General features: G+C 37.4%; 1 protein-coding gene across 1 annotated transcript in view; it reads right to left on the bottom strand.

Annotated features, from left to right (window-relative positions):
• LOC106161264 (uncharacterized) overlaps positions 1-12,498 on the bottom strand; it is a 298,900-nt gene that overhangs the window by 96,641 nt on the left and 189,761 nt on the right. Inside the window, exons 155-172 of the mRNA XM_087004995.1 lie at positions 10,287-12,272; positions 8,943-10,118; positions 7,995-8,618; positions 7,520-7,792; positions 6,938-7,204; positions 6,441-6,707; positions 5,908-6,177; positions 5,366-5,650; positions 4,918-5,214; positions 4,239-4,541; positions 3,762-3,876; positions 3,307-3,479; positions 2,628-2,915; positions 2,188-2,490; positions 1,653-1,955; positions 1,091-1,354; positions 608-877; positions 125-412 (exon numbers count right to left, since the gene is read on the bottom strand). Of these exons, the coding sequence (XP_086861121.1) occupies positions 125-412; positions 608-877; positions 1,091-1,354; positions 1,653-1,955; positions 2,188-2,490; positions 2,628-2,915; positions 3,307-3,479; positions 3,762-3,876; positions 4,239-4,541; positions 4,918-5,214; positions 5,366-5,650; positions 5,908-6,177; positions 6,441-6,707; positions 6,938-7,204; positions 7,520-7,792; positions 7,995-8,618; positions 8,943-10,118; positions 10,287-12,272 (7,752 nt within the window). The remainder of the gene's footprint in view (positions 1-124; positions 413-607; positions 878-1,090; positions 1,355-1,652; positions 1,956-2,187; positions 2,491-2,627; positions 2,916-3,306; positions 3,480-3,761; positions 3,877-4,238; positions 4,542-4,917; positions 5,215-5,365; positions 5,651-5,907; positions 6,178-6,440; positions 6,708-6,937; positions 7,205-7,519; positions 7,793-7,994; positions 8,619-8,942; positions 10,119-10,286; positions 12,273-12,498) is intronic.

Here is a 12,498-nt window from a genome sequence, read left to right as displayed (position 1 = left end):
AACTTTTAAAAGTAGAAATTCGGCCAATATTTTTTTCCTCATCAAAGACATCACTTATCATATCTTCCATGATATCAAATAAAGCCCTTAAAAATGGTATTGATTCCACTCAGCACCTCCTCACCTAGTACATTCACATTGATGGTGATGTCAGTCTTTCCACTGGGGTTGTCCAAGGTGACAGCGTATCTGCCTGTCTCCTTCCTCTGGATCTTCGTCACTCTTAGGCAAGTCATGTTGCGGATTGTCTCCACTTTGAACCTTTTCTCATCAGGCAAGGGTCCATCATTGAATGCCCAGCTGACCTTTGGCTGGGGATGGCCAGTGAATGGGATCTCAAATACTTTAGATGACCCTGCCTTTAGTGTCACTGTCTCTTCAAGTGATTTATCCACCCTGATCAGTGGGGGAGCTGGAGAAAATGTAAATAATAATAATAATAATAATGATGATGATGATGATGATGATGATGGTGGTATCATTTTAGCCACTTAGCTAACAATTATTAAAATAGTTTTATATTAAGTGCATGTAGCAACTGACGTAAACAGTTATTAAAAAAATATGATTTAATCTCAGTTATAGTGTGTGTTTCAACTATACACACCTTGCACGTGTAAGTTAGCAGTTGATTTCTTGCCCTTGATTGCAATGCTATACTCTCCCTCATCCTCATCATCTGCTTCATTAATGGTCAATTTGTGGACAGTGGTGCCATCTACACTTATGCTGTACTTCTTTGATGGTGTGATGGGTTTGTTATCATGCATCCACTGTACTTGGGTGGAGGTAGTCAGTTCACATTCAAAGACAGCAGTTCCTGGGATCTCTTTTACTGTCACATCCTCAAGGGTTCTGATGAAATCTATCTTCTCTTCTGTAAATGAATAATACAAATAAAAACACTGCTACTTTGATCCGGATAATGACTATGAAAGACATCGATTTGTCATATACTTCTTCATACAATTTATAAATGAACACTCTTAAATATCAGATTTATTTATTTTCTTTATAGAGCATTACAAATAAGTGCTTAATCATTAAGACATTTATTTTTATAATAAAGTTTGAAGAATGTTTCTCAAACCTTCAACTGAAAGCAGAGCAGCTGATGTTTTGTCGTCAATCTTCACAGAATACTGTGCTTCATCTGCCTGTTCTGCACTAGCAATCACCAGACTGTGTACTGTGCCATCTACAATGATTTTAAACCTGCCACCACTTTTGATTGGCCTGCCATCTTTGAGCCACTTGGCATCCATATTTGGTTTGTTGACCTCACACTGTAAGGTGGCTGTCTCTCCTGACTTGACTGTGACTTCTGACAGTGGAGTTGTAAACTCAACAGCAACTGAAAGAAACAAAATATCTAGCATACATGTCTGTATATAATATTTCTTTAACACAAGTCAATTAAGCTGGCGAAGAGCATGAAGTAACATTATAAAGGAACTTTGCATAAGCAGTGATTCAAAGTTACTTGGTCTCAGCTCCATATGAATAAATAAGTTTCTATAAAATAGAAATTTGCACTACTATGCTGTCAGGCTCTGTAAACAGAAGTGTATTATTAGACTGATAATGAAAATGTTCAAAATGACAATAGGTGAAGTCACAAACACTTAAAAATTTAATGCATTAATCCTTACCTTTTGGTGTCACTGCCTTGATTTTGCCAGTGGTGTTGGATGGCTTCCCTACTCCAGCTTTGTTCTCAGCAGACACCCTGAAATTATACTCAGTGCCCTCTATGACGTCATGAACTTTGAATGTGGTCTCCAGGGTGTTCTCTTTGTTAACCTTGGTCCAGGTCGTCCTGGTGCCCATTTGGCGCTCAATGACATAGCTAGTTATGGGTGAGCCACCGTCTGACTCTGGAGCCTGCCACTGGAGGGCAATCAGGTTCTTGTCTACCTCCATTGCCTGGAGATTTGTAGGAGTGCCAGGGACATCTAAATGACATAGTGAATGTATTAGAGCTACTGATAAATCAAGACTTTTTGTTTAATAACTTAAATGTCTTACCTCCTAATACACATATACTTACTAACATAAAGACGCACTTAGTATCAAAGTAAGGATACCAGACTTTATATTTTTCATAGCAATTTTATATAGAATTCATTATTGTCTCTTCATTGACTATATTTTCATTATTTATAACATAATGTAACAATTACTCACCATAAGGCAGTTTAGCTGTAACAGGTTGTGTTAACTCTACAGGTTCACTGACACCAATTGCATTCTCTGCTGAAACTCGTACAGTGTACTCCTGACCTTCAAGTAACCTCGTAAGGGTGAAGGTCAAGGTATTTCCATCAACCTTTCCAGCATTTGTCCATGAAGTCTTCCTGGTTTCTTTTCTTTCAATGATGTAGGTTTTGATAGGTGAACCACCATCATTCTCTGGGGGTTGCCAGTTCACTGTGATGGAGTCTTTATTGTAATCTGTCACTTCAAGGTTTTTCGGTGGGGATGGTTTGCCTAAAGTCCATAAATGACTATTACCAACACATTTTCCAATGTTTAAAAAATGATATTTCAAACAGAGAGACAGAATGACTCCTACGCTGATAAAAACGAAGGTTACATTATTTAAATTTGAAACTGTTTAAACTTACCTTGAATGATTACTTCAAAGTCAGCAGTTGCTTGACCAACAACATTCTCTGCGACCACCCTGTACTTCCCAGAATCATCTGCAACAACATTTTTCACACGGAGGCCAGATGTGGTATCAGTAGTTTCTATGGCAACAGCTGCTGCTTTCTCCATGGGCTCCCCATCCAGAAGCCAAGAGATAGTAGGGGTGGGGGTGCCACTCACTTCCACCTTCAGGCTGAGTGTGGATCCAGATTTCAGGGTCTGAGGCCCTTGGTACTTGTTGTCATAGGTGATGTGAGGGGCCACTGAATAATGAAAAACACCAAGACTTAGGTTTTAAGTCATATTGCACTATTAATCAACAGGCAAACTATTACAGTGAGCCAAAGAAAAAAGGAGACAGACAAAATATTTGAATAAATGAATGAATAAAAAGAGGTCATGTATACAAAATTCTTATTTCTAATTCATAATAGAACAAACAACACACAACTTTCATGAACCATGTAAGATTTGTTCATCTTAGTACTATGGAAACTCAGTGATCACAATAAACACACTAGTAGGTGTGGCTGAGAGAGAGAGAGAGAGAGAGAGAGAGAGAGAGAGAGAGAGAGAGAGAGAGAGAGATTATTACAATGAGACAATGCCTGTGGTTGAAAGATAAATTTATGAGTCATGAGAAAGCAAACCTACCATGTACGGTCAGAGAGGCTTCAGTGTCCACCTTTCCAATGGCATTGCTTGCTTCACATCTGTACTTTCCAGCATCTCCAGTACTGGTCTCCTTAATGACTAGCTCAGCCACTTCATCCACATAGTTCATCTCATATTTCTTGCTGGGAGCAATCTGCTTGCCATCTTTGAACCTGAAACAATATCATGAAAAATTAGATAAGTATTTTTTACATTTGATTTTAAAAAAGAAAAATATATTCATCAATAAAAAACCTTTTATCCTGACAATTCATAAACAAAAAACCCTTGATATTCAATAAAACCATTTACTTCAAAAATATTTTAATCCAATCTTAGTTATAGGGGTAAAGTTTTAAGTAATAGGGTTAAATAGCATAGTACTCTGTCATTACATCTCTCCTAAGTTGAAGACCTTACTCTGAAGTTAGTAACTGCAGTAAGTCCATACTAACCATCTAATCTCAGCTTCAGGTTCACCAGGGGCAATATCTGCCTCTAGTAGAGCTTCCTCAGGTACCACTGCAGTCACGTCATGCATACCCTCCACCAGGACTGGAGGTGTGCCAACTGGAAGAAACACAACTTTTAATATATATAGTGTTAATTCAATCAAATCAGGCTTTGAAAAATCCATGCTCTTTTTTTTAGAATAAGTCCAGCCTTAAATCTACTATTCAATAGCCTTGGACCTGACAGAAAACGTAAAAGCAGCATTGTATCTCCATGTAGAGGTATTTTCCCAAGTGACAGGTATTTAATTTCACAAACAGTTTTTTAAATTTACAGTTCACTTGTTTGCAAATTACTTTACTTGTAATTTACAGAATCAGCTGGACAATATTCTAAGATGTGACCATGAATACGTCAAAACACAATTTCAATACTAGTCAAAGTTCTCACAATAACACCCAATGAATATTTAAACCTACCAACTGGCTCCTTAATATTAATGGTATCTGTGGCATCAGATGGGGGACCAATGCCAGCCTTATTCTCTGCACTGATCCTGAACTGATAGTCTTTCCCCTCGCTCAGTCTGGTCACTGTGTATGAAGTATCAGGGACAGGTTCTGTATTTGCTGTGGTCCACTTGAACACTCCAGCACCCTTGTATTCCACAACATAGCTGGTAATGGGGCTGCCTCCATCAGACTGTGGGGGACTCCAGTTGAGAGTCACTGAATTTTTGGTGATGTCTGTGCATTGAGGAGTGCCTGGTTTACCTGGCTTGTCTGAAAATAAGGATAACGACATGTTAAGTCTCTTGGTTTGTCACACCTTTTTTACCTGTAGAGTCTAAGATGAGAGCAAATCAGGTGAGTGGCTTATCACACCTTGAACACCTTGTGCCAAACTGCCCCTAGGGTAGGGACTGAATGAAACCAAGACAACTTTTCTACACTAATGAAATCTAACTGTTAACTGCTCATCATTAGTGTCTGGTAAAAGACTTCACATTAAAGATTGCCTGCTAATGAGTTGTTTGCTTGTTAAATCTTCATACAAATGTACAGATAAATTTGATAAAATGGTACTGATTTCACACCACAAGTAAAACTATGACAAGAGAAATAATGATTAACTTTGTCAATACAAATTTGAGCTTACCATATGGGCATTTGATTAGTACTGGTTCTTTGAGAGTCACTGGCTCACTGACACCTTGGTCATTCTGTGCCATTACACGGAAATAAAGTTGACTACCCTCGATCAAATTAGTGACTTCAAGCTCTCGTTTCTTGACAACATCGACCTTTTGCCATGACTGACGTTTAGCATCACGTTTCTCTATGATGTACCCAGTGATGTCACTTCCACCATTGTCCTCAGGTTCTTCCCAGGTGAGAGTAACAGAGCTGCTGGTGACATCTGCGACTGTCAGCTCACGTGGTGGGGATGGTTTGTCTGGATAATGATATCATATAGATAAAAAGTTTTCAATTCCCTATATCTATTCTACATGCATTTATATGCATATAAAATTCAGGCAAATAATACAAATTTAAAACAGTAACAAATTTTACCTGTAATTTAAAGAAAAACTTTTGATACTTACCTAGTACATTTAGCCTGATAGTGACAGTGGACTTTCCAAATGGATTCTCCAGGGTAAGTTCATAGTTTCCAGCATCTTGTCTTATCGCCCTGTTGACCGTCAAGCATGTCATGTTACGGATGGTCTCCACCTTCATCCTGGCTGGTTCAAGCACCCCCTGTTGGAATGTCCAGTTAACAGAGGGTTGTGGAGCACCGGTGAATGGAACTTCGAAAATTGCAGATTTACCTGCCTTGATGGTGAAGACATCTTGGAACTTCTCATCAAGGAAGGCTTGCGGAGGAACTGCAAAGATAACAGAAAATGATTAGACTAACGCATCTGGGATTGAACTTAAGAAATAATACAATAATGAATACGTATTATTTTCATAAAAGGTGAAAATGAAAATGATGAAGAACATAGTGCCAATACAATTGTCATACTTTCACCAATAATAAATTAATTTTTAGCACATGACAAAACAAGAAAAATTTATAATTTTAACTCAGAATATTGGTCATACAATGCATTAACCTTTTTTTTGGAATGCAATTTATTACCTTCTACAGACAACTTAGCAGTTGATTTCTTGTCTTTGGCTACCACAGAGTATTCCCCATCATCTTCATCATCCACCTCCTTGACCAGCAGCTTATGGACAGGGCCCTCGGAGACCATCTTGTGTTTGTCACTGGGTCTCAGAGGTTTGTCACCTTGCAGCCACTGGATGGGGACATCTGGTTGGTTGAGCTCGCACTCAAATTCTGCAGAGCCAGGTATTTCAGTAACCGTTGTATCTTCTAGCTCTTTTGTGAATTCTACTGCTATTTCTAAAAATAATAAGAAAAGAGATTGTCAGCAAATGCAGCAGTATCATACTTTTTTAAAAAGAAAAATGAAAATCTATCAAACATAAGACTTTAAACTTAAAAATAAAAATTCACAATTAAATTTTGTTCCAATATTTTTGCTAATTATACATTTACACCAAATATTTTCAATAACAAATGGTAAAAATTTGTTGAAAAAAAATTTTAATCTATGCATTGTGCAAACTGATACATGGTCAAAATTGCCACAAAATACTTCTCACCTTCTACGAAAAGTTTGGCTGAAGATTTCTTATCTTCTATGATGACTGTGTATTCTGCTTCCTCCTCCAAGGAGACATCTTGTATTGTCAGAGTGTGTGTAGTTCCATCCACACTAATAGCAAACTTGCCACCATGCTTGATAGCTCGTCCATTTTTCTGCCACCTTGCTGTCTTGTCTGGTTTGTTGACCTCACATTCCAAGGTAACTGTGCCTCTGACTGGAGATGTGACATCTGACAAGGGCTTCATGATTTCAAATGGTGCTTCTGAAATATAAAAATGTTGGTAATTAGTCTGTCCATGCTTTTGAGATCCCAAGAACAGTTGTAGAAATTAATACACAAATCGATAATGAAACACTGAAAATAAAACATTTTAAGTATAAGTTTGTAGTACCAAATATATCTGTCAAAGTTCTTTTTTATCAACTTTTATTTTAATTTAGGTCTATTTTCAAATGAAAAGTAATTATCAATCTATGCTTATAACATTTCACCTTTCACTGTAAGTTTGGCTGTGGTTTTGTCTCCAGATGGCAGCACACAGCTGTACTGAGCAGTATCATCCAACTGTGCATCAGTTATAGTCAGATTTACATCAACACCTTCTGTGCTGATCTGATACCTGCCACCATCTTGGATTTCTTTGCCCTTTTTCTCCCAATGTACTGGGGTGGGTTTGGACAGTTTGCATGTGAATTCTACTGTTTCTTTCTCCAAGACCTTGGTATCCTGAAGACCAACAGTAAACTCAGCAGCAATTTCTGAAAATGAAAAAACCAAGAAAGTTCAAACATAAAATTAAATTATAACAACTGCAACTATTCAGTTTCCTCCTCATATTTCATAATAGGCAACATCTTTCAGGATCAGCTTCTGAAACTAAAAATCAAAAGGCATTACCACATTTCCTAAAGAATGAAAATAAGATTAACAGAGTTTTAAAAGTTCTAGCATGCAAAATGCCTTGAAAAAAATCACACTTACCTGAGAGCAACCCCATACTTTTTATGTTTTGCTATAAAATAAGATTAAACTCTTGTTCTCTCAATAATTATGCTTTCAATCCCAATGCTCACCTTCAAAAAGCAGAGAAGCAGACGACTTTTCATCACCAAATCTTACTGTGTACTCTCCCCAATCCTCATGAGTCACATCATATACTGTCAAAGCATGCACTGTTCCCTCAGTTTTCATGTCATACTTATCACCTGCTGTCAACTCAGTGTCATCTTTATGCCATGCAGGTGACACTGAATTGGTGGAAGTTTCACAGACAAATGTAGCAGTTGTTTCATTCTTGGATTGGAGGACATTTGTTAGGGGTCTGATGATTGTACCTAATGGCTCATCTGGAAGCATGCAAGTTAGTAGTTTGGTATATGATCTACAAAATAATTTAGTCAACAAATGCATATTTAATGATGCAGTGCAATTTGAGTAATAAGGCAATGTGAAATGTAAAACTTCAACATAAATAAATATATTTTTAAACTAAACAAACTTACTTGAAGTTATTTCCCAACAAATGAAAAAAAAAAAAAAAACACTCACCTTCCTCCTCCTTGCTAGCATATACATTATCCTGATCATGTAAGTGTGATTGGTTAACTGTTTGTTTACCTCTAATAGAGCTGTCATGCAATACAACTGAAGCAGAAGCATGCTGTGCAAAATCTACGCCACCAAAGCTTACAGCCTTATTCTCAAAACTTGATGAGGAGTTTGAGATGCAACCTGCCATCAGATCAACTGTAGAATTTGTAGATGGAGCCATGTGCTTTGGGAGAATACTGTCACAGCTTCCACCTGCACTGCTGGATGTGCTGTCACATGTATTTCTGTCCTCTACTGCTGAGGCAGAATTATATTGTGTTTTGTCAGACATATTAATACTATCACGATATATCTGTGACTCTTTTGACATGTTTCTATTAGATAATGAAGTTTTTGGGTACTGTTGATTTGCTATGGGTTTGACATCAGTGATTTCTTTGGCAATCTGATTCAGGTCATTTTTGTTCCGTCCTCCATGGTGTGGGTTTGACTCTATTTTTTCTTGAGTTTCAATTGATATAACTGTGTCATTTTGAGCAATTGATTCAGCAGTTTTGTACATGGGATCTATTGAAGAATCATTATCTTCATTTCCTTGATTTGAAAGTTTAGACAAAGATTCTGAAAAAAGCATTATGAAAAGCATGCAGAGCAGTAACATGGAACTTATCATATGCACAAGATATCATTTTTTAAAGGATGAAGATTACCCACTTAAAACAGATGGGTCAAATAAATCTGCTTCATTTATCTCTTTCTTTTTGTAATAAGTTCCACATTACCATCATTAGGCTGCTTGAAAAATCACCACAAGACACAAAGCATTACAAACATTTTAACAAGTAAAATGCATGTTTACCACAAAAAGAATACATCAAAGCTAGTGTTACATTGCAAGGCGCTCAAGAAATACATATATCTTATTCATTCCTTTAAACCACTCACCAGTACTAGCACTCCTAGCATCAATGGTAAGCCAAGTTGTTTCCTTTTCTACATCCTTTTCATACTTTTGGGAGATTGTATTACTTTTTGTAGGCATATGTTCACCTTTCCCATCAAACATTATGTTGCCTTCAGTTTCCTTTGACATGGTATATTTTTCAGAAGTAGACTGAAAGCTTGTTTTCAAGTACTGATCTTCATCAGAATTGGATAACTGGCTTATGCCCTTCTTGCTTCCAACAATATTATCTGCACTGTGTGCTCCCATTGCTGATGCAAATGAACCTTCAACATTACAATGGCCTTGCTGATTGAACAAATTGGAGCCTGTGGCTTCTTCATCTTTGTGAAGTAATCTTCTACCTTCTTGGTCATCTATATTGGCAGCATGCTCCTCATTGTAACTGGCTCTGCTCTTTTGACGTGAACTGATTCCCTCTCTACCAGTTGACTTCTTTCTCTCTTGCTCTTCTGAAATGGTTCTGCTTCTCTTCTCTGAAAAACATTTTGCTGCACTTTCTGAAGCAGTTCTGTCTCTCTCTCTTGCTGTTATACTTCTATAAACATCTGAGCAGTCTGATATATCATCTGTTATTGTGTGAGTGGGTAAAGTGACAACTAAACCTTCATGGTTGCTCTCACCTTTATGTCCAACTGACTTATTTTGGTGATAGTGTGTGTAAGCTTCATCATGATCAAATTTCATATATTTCTCCTCAAAGCCCATTTCATGAAGTTTGGCCTTGTCTATGTGCTGTGCCCTAAAAGCTGTATTTTCTTCATCTTGATCATACAAAGTCTTATCATCCTCTTTTCTTGTCCTCACAATATGACTTATGACATTAGTGTTAACATCTTCCACCAGAATAGTTTCTTCCATAATTATTTTCTTATAGCCAGTTTTACTCCCATTTTTCTGGAGATGTGTGGTTCCAACTTTGTTCTCTAACAATGACTTACTTTTTTTGCTTTTTTCACTTTTACCCAAGTGTGACAAATCTGAAGCCAACTCTTCTTGAAACTCTTGTTTCATAAGACAAGCCTGATTATTTTTATCTATCCACTTGCTTTTTTTACCATCAGGTCCTTTTAAAATATCTGCATTGCCTATGTCTTGCACTATTGTATCTTTATCATTGTTTTTGTTAGTCTCATTTGCAATCACAACACTTCCAGCTAGAAAGCAAGCAACACAAAATAGCATAGAGCACCAGTACAGAAGCTCAGACATAAAAGCAAAAGCAGTTATATTGTTATTTACATTTAAATGCAATTATGCAGAAAGATCATAAACATAAATAAAATGTACACAGGTATATGGCATGCATTTCAATTTTATCTTACCACTTAGTGATCCCTTGCCAGCTTGCTCCTGACTCTCTTTCTGACCTGATGAGCGTGACATATTTGAGAGATCACCAACTTTATACTTCCCACTGCTATCAGAAGTTTCATCTTTAAGACCTTTAGATTTTGTATCCTTGTTTTTCTCATCATACTTTTGATCTCTGTAATCTTTTTCAAAGTTAGTAGTGCTGTCTTCTTTCTCACCCAGTATGTCCTTCACATCTTCCAACTTCTGAGTATTTTCTGCTGTTTCAATCTGGGCAATAACTGAGGTGGCACTTCTGTTGATGATCTCTTTTTGAGCTTTGTCCTTAGTTGAATTTGCTCCTGTTTCCAAAAGAGCACCATGGCTTTCAAATACGATTTCTCCTTCATCTCCAACTTCATCCACAAAATCCTTGTTTGTTTCAGCAACAACATCTTCTGATGACCCATGTAGAGCTCTGGCTTGAGCAACTGGTCTCTTGTCATTATCTTCTTCCATTTCGGGTATTCCTGACAACTTCTCTTGGTCGACTTTGAGATATTTGTCTTTCTCCTGTTTTTTGGACCTTTGTTTTGATCCCTTGCTTGCCTCTGACTTCTGTTGCTGTTTCTTTTTCTTTGATTTGTCCTGCGCCTCCAAACTGACATTTGGAATATCTCCTACTGTCTCCCCTGTTCCACCTTTGAAGCTATGGCTTGCATTTTCAGGTTTGTCATCATAGGTAGATACCTCTGAACCAATGCTTTCCGCCTCATACCCACTCGTTTCTGAATCTACATCATCTTCAGCTGTTGGCATCTTTCTTCTGATTCTTTCAATAGGCACAACAGATGTCGTCTCAAATTCGTAGTCACTTTCATGTTCTCCACTTTCTTCGGAGTCACTATCTATGGCATCTTCCACATTCTGATTGATTACTACATCGTCTTTAGCAGTGACTTGACTGTCAGTTTCTAGTAATTTTACATCAACATCATCAGCTGTATTTTTCTGGCTGACAGTAGGCTGACTTTCTTGTTTTGTTTTCATTTTGGTGTGTCTAGTAATTAAATGAGATGATTCATCACTTTGAGAAGTCACAACCATTTCAGATACTGATTCTGCTTCCAAAACTTGCTGTGTACCTTTGGTCAATAATGTGTGATGGGTCTTTTCAATGGTAGTGACTTTTGAAGATTCAGACTCATTTTCCATCACTTGTAAGACCATTTCTCTCAGAGATGGGTTCTGAGATACCTCAACTGCAGTTTCTTTGTATAGCTTGGATTGTTTCTGCACATTTTCATTTTCATCCTCTCCAAGTAATGTTTGCCTCTCCCTTTCAATTGCACTATTTTGTTGTCCATAGTTTTCAGTTTCTACAGGCTGCTGGGTCTTATTATTTGCCTCTGTATCTCCCTTCTCAATTATTTGACCACCATTTCTATCCATTTCTTCATTGATCTGTGCATTTGTTTCCTCTGTTTCCAAAACCTCAAGTACCATATCTTTCAAAGAAGGATCCTTTTCTTTGGTATCGTCCTCCATTTCCACCACATCTAGAGCCCTCTGAGCATCTTGTGTGTCCTTTCTTGAGGGCTGCTGGTATCTAGATTCAGCTTTTAACTTGATATCATTCTCAGATGACATCTCTGGCAATGAGAGCTGTGAGTTTTCTACTCTTTTGTAATCTTCTTGAGAGATGAGTTCCTGATCTTTGTGACCAGATAGTGATGGTTGGGTTTTTGTATAATCCTTCAGTCTTTCTGCATCATCTTCAGTGTCACGGACAACATCCTTTGGTTTATGACCTTCTTTGAAAGGTAATACATTTTCATCCTCTTTAGGCAGAATGTTTCTCTTAGCAGATTCTTTCTTGTAATCTGCTGCAGCAAGTGCTAATGAGTCTGTTTCGGTGGGAAAGGCAGGGGCTGGTTTTTCTAGCGGCCCTGTCAGTGTGTCATGTTGTGCATTGACAGAACCATGTACTAGTAACTTGTGCTCATCTAGTGCATGATCTAAAATCAAAGCATGCATTGTATAGTGTTAGTGAGGCATGCAAATCATTAATAATTCAAGAAAATCTTTTGAAATGTGCAATGTGCTTTTAATAAAAGCATGATTTTTCACAATTAATGTGAAGTGCATAATTCTACAAATATGTGACAAACCTCTAACAGAGTTACTATGAATGCTAATAACAAGCAGAATTGTTACAGCCACAGCATATACCATCACACCATT

Source organism: Lingula anatina, chromosome 2 (assembly GCF_051362555.1).
Source record: "Lingula anatina isolate TDL-2025a chromosome 2, LinAna3.0, whole genome shotgun sequence".
NCBI lineage: Eukaryota > Metazoa > Brachiopoda > Lingulata > Lingulida > Lingulidae > Lingula > Lingula anatina.
The sequence above is the reverse complement of the archived record's forward strand: the minus strand, read 5'-3'. Positions and strand labels throughout refer to the sequence as shown.